Source organism: Antedon mediterranea, chromosome 5, assembly GCF_964355755.1.
Source record: "Antedon mediterranea chromosome 5, ecAntMedi1.1, whole genome shotgun sequence".
In the NCBI taxonomy this organism is placed as follows: Eukaryota; Metazoa; Echinodermata; class Crinoidea; order Comatulida; family Antedonidae; genus Antedon; species Antedon mediterranea.
Window position 1 is genome coordinate 3,121,437 of NC_092674.1, and position 13,328 is coordinate 3,134,764.

General features: G+C 32.0%; 3 protein-coding genes across 4 annotated transcripts; all 3 read left to right on the forward strand.

The window, feature by feature from the left end:
• The first annotated feature begins 1,757 nt into the window (after positions 1-1,757).
• On the forward strand, positions 1,758-10,962 carry LOC140049327 (galactosylceramide sulfotransferase-like). 2 transcript variants are annotated; one of them, XM_072094199.1, is made up of 7 exons: positions 1,758-1,968; positions 3,278-3,406; positions 4,050-5,703; positions 6,548-6,657; positions 6,772-8,210; positions 9,685-9,781; positions 10,941-10,962. In XM_072094199.1, exons 2-3 carry the CDS (start codon positions 3,279-3,281, stop codon positions 5,113-5,115), a joined length of 1,194 nt encoding a protein of 397 aa, XP_071950300.1. In that variant the 5' UTR covers positions 1,758-1,968; position 3,278; the 3' UTR covers positions 5,116-5,703; positions 6,548-6,657; positions 6,772-8,210; positions 9,685-9,781; positions 10,941-10,962. The 2 variants fall into 2 exon arrangements, with proteins under 2 accessions (XP_071950300.1, XP_071950299.1); XM_072094198.1 differs by having other exon boundaries at positions 6,548-8,210.
• Positions 6,588-7,613, forward strand: LOC140049013 (galactosylceramide sulfotransferase-like). The gene has a single exon (XM_072093824.1). The coding sequence runs from the start codon at positions 6,588-6,590 to the stop codon at positions 7,611-7,613; it is 1,026 nt and encodes a 341-aa protein (XP_071949925.1).
• LOC140049328 (galactosylceramide sulfotransferase-like) lies at positions 10,864-12,758 on the forward strand. The gene has a single exon (XM_072094200.1). It carries the CDS (start codon positions 10,948-10,950, stop codon positions 12,052-12,054), a length of 1,107 nt encoding a protein of 368 aa, XP_071950301.1. The 5' UTR covers positions 10,864-10,947; the 3' UTR covers positions 12,055-12,758.
• Positions 12,759-13,328: the final 570 nt, after the last annotated feature.

A 13,328-nucleotide genomic window follows, 5' to 3' on the forward strand; every position in this document is an offset into this window, starting at 1 on the left:
AATTGTCCATATGGTATAATACATTACACAAAAAAAAGATGGAGAGAGGACCAAAACTTTAACCTATTGGTATATAATGCCTCTCTCCATTTGTAGTACATGTTTGGATCAATCAACAAATATTTATATATACAAATTAACATTCTGTTTTCGCTTTTCATTATTCTTGTAAGAAATCGGTAAGTCGAAATCCTCAAATATTCATAAAATGATGGAATATTGTTTTCCACAAAGAAATTCCTCGCACCAGTAACAAATCTGGGTGGTCCCAACAACCGCCGGAAAGCATCATTATAACAAACTTTAAGTCTGTTGATATCTTTTTTTAAATGATTAGACCATAAAGGAGAATGTTAATACAATATGATCTAAACAAAAAACATTTGATTGATTTGGAGCAGTATGAAAATTTCCTACATAAAACATTACCTCTAATACATAGAGATCTATATTGGCGTTTTATATCTGCCTCATCTCTTAGATTCGAAGTTAAAATATGGCCTAAGTAGGCCTACGTAAAATGATCAACATACTCCAGCGCCTTATCACCCAATACTGTTTGAGGAGTCCCATAGATTTTTTTAAATTTTATTCTTTTTAGACATTTATAACCAAGGAAGACCACATGTGAACTCAATCACTGTCCTTCTCTCAAAGGTGGCAATCCTGTTCACAACACAAACATATACACAACACAAACATATACACAAGATGCTCTACAAATTAATTACAAGTCTTTGGGAGTGGAGTTGTAAATTTTCATGAGAAAAAATCCCGACATATGACAGGACTTGAATCCAGGACCCTTGGATTGGTAGCCAAGCATCATAACCACCAAGCCAAAACTCCACTCCAGATTATATAGGTATGTAAAGGATTTGTGTAAATAAACCGTCCAGAAAATGGACATGACTCTCTCTCTCTATCATACGGTGAAAATATAGCCTAATTAGATAATAATAATTACTAATAATAATTATTAGGCCCTTTCGGGAAAAAATATAATACAAAATTTGATATCTTATATGTATTACGATATTACAAACTATAAATCAGACAAATTACTGAAAAATGACATTGCTGTGGGTATCAGTAACTGGATCTCAATGGAGATACAAATAAAATAAGCACTGAAAAAAATGACAATGTTGTGGGTATCAGTAACTGGATCTCAATGGAGATACAAATAAAATAAGCACTGAAAAAATGACAATGTTGTGGGTATCAGTAACTGGATCTCAATGGAGATACAAATAAAAATAAGCACTGAAAAAATGACAATGTTGTGGGTATCAGTAACTGGATCTCAATGGAGATACAAATAAAATAAGCACTGAAAAAATGACAATGCTGTGGGTATCAGTGGCTGGATCTCAATGGAGATACAAAAAAAATAAGCACTGAAAAAATGACATTGCTGTGGGTATCAGTAACTGGATCTCAATGGAGATACAAATAAAATAAGCACTGAAAAAATGACAATGCTGTGGGTATCAGTGGCTGGATCTCAATGGAGATACAAAAAGAAGCAACAATAACAATTATTTATTATTATTGGCAGCTTGGCGACATACAAAATGAATTATTTTATTATATTAAAGACACAGCTGTCTTACTCACACAGTAGTCATGACATAGTTGACTTACAAATAATGCGAGCGTTTGACTAAAACAAACATCTTTTTTGTTTTTGTATTATATCACGACTAATCAATTTCGGATTAAACCCATCTGCGACGTGGACGTGTCATCGGACTGATTCTGATATCGATCCGATATAATCATTCGTGGTTAGGTGTTTGCCTCTCGAACATTTAGTTCAGCAATGATAGAAAACTCGGCCATTTCGCTAAGCTGCCAATTTCATTTGTATCTCTATTAAGATCCTGCCATCCTCTCTATAGGCATACGCCGCACATCAGTCTTTCAACCGTCATCATTACTGACCTGTGTTCATTTTCTGATAATGTGAGTAATCGTAAATCGTCTAAATTCTTCCAAATAAAGCATTTTACACAAACATGAATTTCTAGATAAACCGAATCTTAAAATTTAAGAAAAAATTATTATTGATCTTTTTAAAATATCGTTTTGATTGATAGGCCTGTTAACTTAAGTTTGTTTTTTGAAATATTACGATAATGTAAGTAGTGTATTCATAAATCTCATATTTCTTCCCAATAAGATATTTTTCCCCAACATGAATTTCTAAATAAACCGTATCTAAAAAATTCAGAAAAAAAAGTAATTTACATTAAGACATTTTCTATGAAAAAACGTTTTGATTATTATTACTTTCAAGTTTGTTTTAATATTATTTCTGTCGAAAGTTTTCTTTGGCCTACCGGTACCTATCCATGACATTTTTAAATTGAAACGCTCCAGTGGTGTCAATAAAGAACATAAGTCGGTTGGAAAAATTTAAGAAATCCGCCAAATTATTGTAATATAAACTAATAATAATTACCGTTATGATTTAAACAATTTTACTGTAATTTAAATAATTTTCTAATAAAAAAATCATAAAATTATGTTTTTATTTTGTAATAAATTTATAGTTAGGCCTAGCTGAAATAATAAATTGGCAAACATTTTTTTTTTAAATTCTCTATTCCTCTTTTTTCTTGCGTTGCTTTCATTTTAAATATAACATTTTATATAAAAATTATTTTATATAAAGGTCTGTCTACATTATCAAACTTGACTCTAAAAAAAAGTGTTATGTGCCCAAAATATGGTATTGATATGCCCAAATATGGTAGTGATATGCCCAAATATGGTAGTGATGTGCCCAAATATGGTAGTGATAGTGATATTTGGGCATATCAATACCATATTTGGGCACACCACTACCATATTTGGGCATATCGCTACCATATTTGGGCATATCACTACCATATTTGGGCATATCAATACCATATTTTTGTATACAAATTGCTGCTTATATTATATTTGTCATTTTAGTGCTATGTAATTAAGAAAATTCAGAAAAATTTTACAAAGACTGTTTGCATTTTCTTAAAAGTTAAATTTTTGGCCTATGTCCTTGTGCCTTTTTTCTTATTTCTATTTATATATGCCCAAATATAGTAGTGATATGACATCATCATGTCCATATGGGCACATCACATTGTTTTGCCAAATAAAGTTTGATAGTGTGGACAGAGCTTTAGAAAAGAAGTAGACAATAATATTTCAATATTAAAACTGATTTGAATCAGCTCCAATAGAATAACATGTTTTACGTTTTTTTATTGTTTTATTTTGGTGTGTTTAGAATGCGGTGGAAGCGTTGTACTCTGTTTCTGGTTACTGCCATGTTGATTGTGATGCTACTATCATATAGCACACTATCTAGGCACCGGTATAGTGAGAACATCGACAACAGCAGAATACAGTTAATAAGGTATAACCACAATTATTGTGGTGAAATAATAAAATAAATAAATAGAAAAATAAATGAAAATATTACATCTGAATGTTTTAAATTGATTTAAAGATGAATTGTCATATTGAAAAAAAAAAATGTGTTTGGTTGTTAACGCCATGCATAATATTATAGTTATTGACATGAGCAGGTGTTTATTCACTTTGACGCTTTGAAATTGTTACTTAACCATTTTAGTGTAACACCTCTCATACCATAGTGGACCATAGTAATATACTGTGATCAATGATGTAAAATGCAATTACGAACTCTTTATTTTTAAATGCCTTTAGTATTTTGTGGACCAGATCAATTATAGCGTGGGAGGTTAAATGATTGTTTCGTAAGCCGTATTGCCAATCATTTAGTATAATATTGTATGTTTTAAAGTAATTATACACTCTGGAAATAGACTATCCTTTCAAAGATTTTAGAGAAAATCGGTAGTAGTGATATTGGGCGATACTTTGAGGCTAATTGACGGTTCCCTTTTTTGTATATAAGAATTACTTTAAAATTAAATTGGATCGGCATTCGGCAATCGGCAATATTGTCATGTGGATATACAGAACGTAGAATCGGGTGGCAAAATCACATTGTTTTTAATTGTTCTTGTTTTCAGAGTGGAACAAAGAAATCAATCTTCCGAAAACAAAAGTAGAATGATGATGTCATCTGCAACCAATCAGCATCAAGCAAAACCATTTGATCATTTAACTACAAACGACACATGTAAACCACAACATCAAATATTGTTCTTAAAAACTCATAAAACTGGAAGTTCAACTTTAACTTCAATTTTACAAGTGTATGGGTTTTTAAGAAATCTTACTTTTGTCGTTCCAGAAACTGCTCAAATTTTAAGCAGAGGTTTCTTTAAGGCGGACCAAGTTCGTCCTGGAAAATACGATATGTTAGTGAACCATGCAAGGTATAACAAAACTGAAATGGAAAAAGTTATGAAACCAAACACAAAATATATTACAATAATCAGAGACCCAAGCACACAGATTGAATCAAACTTTGGATATTTCTTTCTTAACAAGGTTTTTCATTTGGAGAATGAAACCAATCCTTTTAGAACATTTGTTTTAAATCCTTTGTTTTATTGGAAAACGTATAATCGAAACCTCTTTCGTAACTACATGCGGAATCCAAATTTGTTTGATTTTGGTTTGTCTGAAACAGATCAAGAAGATATATTAACGGTTAAACAGTTTATTAAAAGATTATCAAAAGACTTCGACCTTGTCCTTATTCAAGAATATTTCAACGAGTCTTTACTTTTGCTAAAGAAAATGTTTTGCTGGGAAATGGATGACGTAATTTACTTGATAAAAGGTGAGAGGAGTAACAAAATTCGCTATACAATAGAACCCGAATTAAGAGAGACGATTCGAAACTGGTCTTGGGCCGATGCGATGTTATATGAGCATTTTAATAAAACATTTTGGCGAAAAGTAGATGATTATGGACCTTCGTTTAAAGCAGATCTTCAAGAATTTGAATTTAAGCTAAATAAAATGTTTCACAACTGCACGTTGCCGAGAATTTACGACAACACTCGGGAAAGATTCTACCAAAGAAACCCGAATGGGGCTCGGAAGTGTTCTCATTTGCTTAGGATTGACTTAGACTTTACTGAATTGATACGCGATAAACAATACAGAGAAGACAAGACGACATAATCATATTTGTGTGGTCGATGCTAATTTATATTCAATGTCATCACTCCTAAGCTTGGTTACCTAGTGATACAACGCAAAGATTAGACGCAACACGAGTTGACCAATGACAACCAACAGTATCCATCAATCTACGTCCTAGCGTTGTGTTCAATGTCGTCACTCCTAACTTGGTTATCTGTGATACAACGCAAAGATGTGGCCGCAACGTAAGCGAGTTGACCAATGATGACCGACAGTATCCATCGATTGATTGGTCAGCTCGTGTTGCGTTTCTGTCCTAGCGTTGCGCGTCACTAGTGTGAACTAAGCTTTAATAAGCTTTTCTGAATAAAAAATTATTTGTTTTTGAAATCGAACAAATTGTGTCAGTTATTGTAGGCCTACTGGTTGAATTAGTTTGTAAAATAATGCGTTTCATGTTTTAAAAAGTAACACTGCCCTCTATTCAGGAACAGGCTCTTATACCATAGTATTTTTAATATTGACTGACAGGCCCTATACCAAATTATTTTGTCAAATCAAGTAGTATTAATTACAATCTAAAGTACAGAGAAAGGCATTCTCACTCGGACGTTAAAATAAATACAGGTAGGTAGTTATCGTTTCTAAAATCAATATTAGTCATGATTGTTGGAAGCAGGTTAAGCTTAGTACTTTATTTGATGTTGTAGGCCTATGTATAATAATAGTTACAATAAAAACCATAGAAGAAATAACTACGACCCGGATGCTCTTCGGAGAGTATAGCAGCGGCATGTCGAGACCTATTATTTACTATACCTACAAAGTATAACCTATAACACCAATTATCACCACGGACGAATAACCAATTATCTCACTCCTTGAAAAGTATTAAACTTTACCTAGTGGCCTACATTGATTTCAACTAAACAACATATACTATAAAGATGTTAAGAGCCACCAAGGCCACCATGCATAATATTATAGTTATTGACATGAGCAGGTGTTTATTCACTTTGACGCTTTGAAATTGTTACTTAACCATTTTAGTGTAACACCTCTCATACCATAGTGGACCATAGTAATATACTGTGATCAATGATGTAAAATGCAATTACGAACTCTTTATTTTTAAATGCCTTTAGTATTTTGTGGACCAAATCAATTATAGCGTGGGAAGTTAAATGATTGTTTCGTAAGCCGTATTGCCAATCATTTAGTATAATATTGTATGTTTTAAAGTAATTATACACTCTGGAAATAGACTATCCTTTCAAAGATTTTAGAGAAAATCGGTAGTGATATTGGACGATAATTTGAGGCTAATTGACGGTTCCCTTTTTTGTATATAAGAATTACTTTAAAATTAAATTGGATCGGCATTCGGCAATCGGCAATATTGTCATGTGGATATACAGAACGTAGAATCGGGTGGCAAAATCACATTGTTTTTAATTGTTCTTGTTTTCAGAGTGGAACAAAGAAATCAATCTTCCGAAAACAAAAGTAGAATGATGATGTCATCTGCAACCAATCAGCATCAAGCAAAACCATTTGATCATTTAACTACAAACGACACATGTAAACCACAACATCAAATATTGTTCTTAAAAACTCATAAAACTGGAAGTTCAACTTTAACTTCAATTTTACAAGTGTATGGGTTTTTAAGAAATCTTACTTTTGTCGTTCCAGAAACTGCTCAAATTTTAAGCAGAGGTTTCTTTAAGGCGGACCAAGTTCGTCCTGGAAAATACGATATGTTAGTGAACCATGCAAGGTATAACAAAACTGAAATGGAAAAAGTTATGAAACCAAACACAAAATATATTACAATAATCAGAGACCCAAGCACACAGATTGAATCAAACTTTGGATATTTCTTTCTTAACAAGGTTTTTCATTTGGAGAATGAAACCAATCCTTTTAGAACATTTGTTTTAAATCCTTTGTTTTATTGGAAAACGTATAATCGAAACCTCTTTCGTAACTACATGCGGAATCCAAATTTATTTGATTTTGGTTTGTCTGAAACAGATCAGGAAGATATATTAACGGTTAAACAGTTTATTAAAAGATTATCAAAAGACTTTGACCTTGTCCTTATTCAAGAATATTTCAACGAGTCTTTACTTTTGCTAAAGAAAATGTTTTGCTGGGAAATGGATGACGTAATTTACTTGATAAAAGGTGAGAGGAGTAACAAAATTCGCTATACAATAGAACCCGAATTAAGAGAGACGATTCGAAACTGGTCTTGGGCCGATGCGATGTTATATGAGCATTTTAATAAAACATTTTGGCGAAAAGTAGATGATTATGGACCTTCGTTTAAAGCAGATCTTCAAGAATTTGAATTTAAGCTAAATAAAATGTTTCACAACTGCACGTTGCCGAGAATTTACGACAACACTCGGGAAAGATTCTACCAAAGAAACCCGAATGGGGCTCGGAAGTGTTCTCATTTGCTTAGGATTGACTTAGACTTTACTGAATTGATACGCGATAAACAATACAGAGAAGACAAGACGACATAATCATATTTGTGTGGTCGATGCTAATTTATATTCAATGTCATCACTCCTAAGCTTGGTTACCTAGTGATACAACGCAAAGATTAGACGCAACACGAGTTGACCAATGACAACCAACAGTATCCATCAATCTACGTCCTAGCGTTGTGTTCAATGTCGTCACTTCTAACTTGGTTATCTGTGATACAACGCAAAGATGTGGCCGCAACGTAAGCGAGTTGACCAATGATGACCGACAGTATCCATCGATTGATTGGTCAGCTCGTGTTGCGTTTCTGTCCTAGCGTTGCGCGTCACTAGTGTGAACTAAGCTTTAATAAGCTTTTCTGAATAAAAAATTATTTGTTTTTGAAATCGAACAAATTGTGTCAGTTATTGTAGGCCTACTGGTTGAATTATTTTGTAAAATAATGCGTTTCATGTTTTAAAAAGTAACACTGCCCTCTATTCAGGAACAGGCTCTTATACCATAGTATTTTTAATATTGACTATGAGTACTGACAGGCCCTATACCAAATTATTTTGTCAAATCAAGTAGTATTAATTACAATCTAAAGTACAGAGAAAGGCATTCTCACTCGGACGTTAGAATAAATACAGGTAGGTAGTTATCGTTTCTAAAATCAATATTAGTCATGATTGTTGGAAGCAGGTTTAAGCTTAGTACTTTATTTGATGTTGTAGGCCTATGTATAATAATAGTTACAATAAAAACCATAGAAGAAATAACTACGACCCGGATGCTCTTCGGAGAGTATAGCAGCAGCATGTTGAGACCTATTAATTACTATAACTATAAAGTATAACCTATAACACCAATTATCACCACGGACGAATAACCAATTCTCTCACTCCTCGCAAAGTATTAAACTTTACCTAGTGGCCTACATTGATTTCAAATAAACAACATATACTATAAAGATTTTAAGAGCCACCAAGTCCAACAAAAAATTAGGCTGGGATATGCTATTTTGAAATATATCAGCGTTTTAAAATATTATAAAGATAATTTTAATGAATAAACGGAAAAGAGTATATATACTACATTAAATCATGGTTACTTCTCTATGATTAATAATACCGTAAATCTTCTAATTGTAACTCTGTGTTATTATTCTTTGATTGTTTGTGGGTGGGTTACTATTTGGGTTACTATCTTAAATTAGGCACCTGAAAATAGTAATCCACCCTTTTTTCTAGCTAGTAAATCTAATTTATAGTATTGTAATACTCACAAAAGAGTTCATTCAACAACAATTGGGGCAGCTTTAATTCTTTCATTCGTTGCTGCATCAATACTATGCGATGTGTCGCCATTGTGTGCGGCCTAAAGCAGCTGAAAAGTGTACCTCCTTTGTTCTTTTTTGTCAAGGTTAAAAGTTTAAAGCACCTCTGTTTATTTTGTATATCTCATTCCATTATTATATTATTTTTAGTGTATTTGTATATGTTTTTATTTTTGATTATGGAATAAAAATGTCGATGATTGATAATAAGTTAATTAGTTTGGGTATTGATTCTTAAGACATAACATCAGTCAGAATAACTACATTTTCACATTGTTTTACGTAATGTCCAAGCACTCAAGGATCTTTCTCTAGACACGTTTTCTTATATATTATTGCGTAATCTATGCTATAGGTTTGCTCTGAATTGTTTGAAAAGTATCATTTTCGAAAATGGTTTCCAGTGAAGAATGTAAGTAACATGAAACTATAAGACTTGGAAGTATTAACAACCCAAATGCATAGTTGAAAGATATAGAAAAAGTGCAGTTCCATACCTTATCTCGCTTATAAATGATAATAATATTAATAATAATATTTAGAATATGTAAATATCCTTGTAATTCAGCTTTGGCTGCGATGACGATATTTGAAATAAATGAAATAAAAAATCTTGCTGTTGATTGAATAAATATATATATTTTGTACATTGAATAATTGTGTGCCATCGTTATTGTCTAGGCCCTCGACACGACTGCCGTTACAGTATGTAGCATTATGTATCCTACTATAATAAGGAATTAACGATCTATAGAAGGTAATTCATTTCATAAATTTTGTTCTTTCAGTTAAAATGGTGGTTTTACGTCGAAATCGGCGCTGGTTTCTTGTCTGCGTTACCTCACTTTCATTTTTGATATTTTTATACTATCGAACAGAAAGTCAGTAAGTTTGTCATGACACCATCAAATGTTCAGATGACGTATGATAATTATTTTAAATTATATAGGCAAATAGACTTGCTGTTTATTTAAAAGTTTTTTTTTTTTTATGATATTCAAAATTCCAAATGCCACTAAATACCAGTATTTTCAAATTACAAATTAAGGATCAATTAATACCTATTATTGCCATCTGGAAATTAACGAGGAACAGGTTACTGAAGTCAAAACAAAATATGCAACATTTCTTATATATATAAATCCAAAGGCAAATTACTGAAAAAATGACAATGATGTGGGTATCAACATTTCTTATATATATATATATATATATATATATATATATATATATATATATATATATATATATATATATATATATATATATATATATATATATATATATATATATATATATATATATATATATATATATATATATATACACTTGCACTGATGAAGGGCTAGTGTTGCCCAAAAGCTCTGCTAACTTTTCTGGCTGTTTTACTTCTCGTCTTAATTTAGCTTTTCGCTTTTTTTTGTATCTCCATTGAGATCAGCCACTGATATCCACGGCATTGTACTTTTTTAGTAATTTGCCTTTGGATTTTTATATATATACTTGAGCCAGGTATGCGGGACATGGTACACTGATTATGAACACAAAAAGTGCACAAGCTCAACGAGCGTGCTTTGCAAAATGCTAATAGTATTCACAACAAAAATGCACCGTTTCGAAATGAACTCAGACAATGTGTTTTTCTTTCATTCCATCTCAATTTGATGATTTATTTAGTTTCAATCATAATTTTCATAATCACAAAATTCGGAGCGCTAACCATATAGTATTTCTTTAAAAAACCTCTTCTTTTAAACATGTAGAGGCCTAGTTCACTGGTCCACAACTCTGGGATAAAGTACCAGTTCTCATCAAAGGTGTCTTATCAAAGAAGAGTTTTTATTTTAAATTGAAACGACAGAATAGATATAGAGATATTAACAAAGACATTTATTCTAGAAGAACTAGTATGAACTAGTATGAACTAGTATGAACTAGTATGAACTAGTATGAACTAGTATGAACGAACAGGAATATGAAACAATTAAAAACATTAAATATTTTTGAAAACTAATTATGATTATTATGATTTATGTTTTCACAGGAAGGATATGCACAGTGATGTTGGAAAGAAATATGTGATTAAAATCGAAGAAAAGAAGTTGATGAACATTACAAAAGGAGCAACCAGCAGTCCCAGTATAACTAAGGAAAACAAGAATTACACAGCGAAAAAACAATACGAGGTTTGCAAACCGAAGAAGCATATATTGTTCTTAAAAACACATAAAACTGGAAGTTCAACCTTAACTTCCATTCTACAAGTGTATGGGTTTTTAAGAAATCTTACTTTTGCCGTTCCAAAAACCAGTGCACAAATTTTAAGTAGAGGTTTCTTTAAGGCGGACCAAGTTCATCCTGGAAAATACGATATGTTAGTGAATCATGCAAGGTATAGCAAACCAGAAATGGAAAAAGTTATGAAACCAAACACAACATATATTACAATAATAAGGGACCCGAGCACACAGATTGAATCAAACTTTGGATACTTTCGACTTAGTGACAAGTTTAAACTTGGAAACATGTCAAACCCATTTCAGACATTTGCAGAAAATCCTTCATATTACTGGACCAAGTACAGATCTCTTTTCCGCAATTATATGAAGAATCCAAATTTATATGATTTAGGTTTAACAGAATACCAACAAGAAGACAGAGATGTAGTCGAGAAATTCATTGCTAAAATAGCCAAAGAATTCGATCTTGTTCTTATTCAAGAATATTTCAACGAATCTTTACTTTTGTTGAAAAAACTAATGTGCTGGGAAATGGACGACATCTTGTATTTGTCAAAGGGAAAACGGAGTAAAAGGCTTCGGTTCGACATTGATCAGTCACTTAGGGAGTCAATTCGTAAATGGAGCTGGGGAGATGTACTGTTGTATGATCACTTTAACAAAACGTTGTGGAGTAAAATACGAGATTACGGTCCATCTTTCCAGGCGGATCTGGTACAGTTTCAGTTGAAGCTAAATAGAACATTACATAATTGTACGGAACCAAATGTTGTCCGCGGCAATAGCCGTGAAACGTACTTTAAATTAAACAAAAAAGGAGCGCCAAAGTGTACCCATATGATAAGGAACGATTTGAAGTTTACTAAATTGATAAGGAGTGTTCAACATGGTGAAACTAGTACCGATAAAAAAAATTAAAACATTACATCATGTTGTGTACTTTGCTCTTCGGTTCGTTAAAGCACGTGACACGCGAGTCCAAAATATTCAAAATCTTCAAATCTTTTGTTGCAAATAGCATTCATTATATTAGTTCAAACATTAGCCAATAATGTATACTGTTGTTTTTTGTTTTACATTTTGCAATCAAGTTAATAGTTTTTACACATGTGTATTACAAAGTTTAAACAATAAACGAGAGGAAAAATCAACTTAACAGCTACACAAAACAATGTAAAAGAACACTAACACTTTTGTCATAGGAACTTTCGTGCTCAGCATACATAATTACTTAACGTTATTAAAAAACTTTCTAAAGACTACTATGTAACAATACAAAAATACTTATACAACAAAATTGACAATAAAAAGACATTTTAAATTAAAACAGTTCAAATTGTTTTGACAGAATTACATTTCGTAGTATTCAAGCACGGCCTGTGTACATTCTATGCAAAGTTTTCATTTTTTAAAGATGTATTGTCCCCTAAAAACATGAAAAATATAGACTTTGAATAGTTATTTTGTAGTTTAATGTAGGTTAACGTAGAAAACAACAGGGGAAAACGTGTTTTTCACTTATAAAATGACAAATAAATGATTAAATTCAACCAAAAAGCCATTGGCTGGCAGCCAATTGAATTTTCTGCTTTAAATTACAGTTTTTTTTCAGGTAAATCTTTTTTTTTTCGATTTAATTTGTACCCAAAGTGGATAACTATTATGTGACATTAAAATGGCATATTAAAAAAAAATTGTAAACATTATCTTTTCAGGGGGACAATATATCTTTAAGTAGAACAATAGTTGAATCTTTGACATGCGTTGAAGTAAAATGGTGTTAAGACTTTTTTAACGATCCCGATCCTGGCGTAACTTAGTATAAAGTATTTCTGACAAAAAGCTGGTTTGTCGAAAACCGCTTATCAAATCCTCGCATTCAATTGTGTTTGCGTATAATAGCGCCGCCACCTTTAATGTCCTAATGCATATTCCATTATCTTTTGAATTATTTATGATTTCTGCCTGAGACGTCGAGTTTTAATATTAATATTATGTTATAGCATAGCTTTCGAAAAGTAGGCTACGTCACTCCATCGCATAAACCCCGCGGCGTTTATTGATTTACAATTTACATTTTCTTTTGTTTAATCAATATTATGTTTCATTTCAGAAGAAAATAAATGTTTATTTCTATGGATTTCCTCGAATAAACGTCCCGCCACCTGCACATAATCATTTTACAGCACATT

What these genes read in the sequence shown, in the direction of transcription:
- LOC140049327 (XM_072094198.1), top strand. Translation starts at nt 3,279, where the DNA reads ATGCGGTGGAAGCGTTGTACTCTGTTTCTGGTTACTGCCATGTTGATT. An exon ending in AGCAGAATACAGTTAATAAG is followed by an intron (nt 3,407 to 4,049) that starts GTATAACCACAA and finishes TCTTGTTTTCAG; the next exon opens with AGTGGAACAAAGAAATCAAT.
- LOC140049013 (XM_072093824.1), top strand. Translation starts at nt 6,588, where the DNA reads ATGATGATGTCATCTGCAACCAATCAGCATCAAGCAAAACCATTTGAT.
- LOC140049328 (XM_072094200.1), top strand. Translation starts at nt 10,948, where the DNA reads ATGCACAGTGATGTTGGAAAGAAATATGTGATTAAAATCGAAGAAAAG.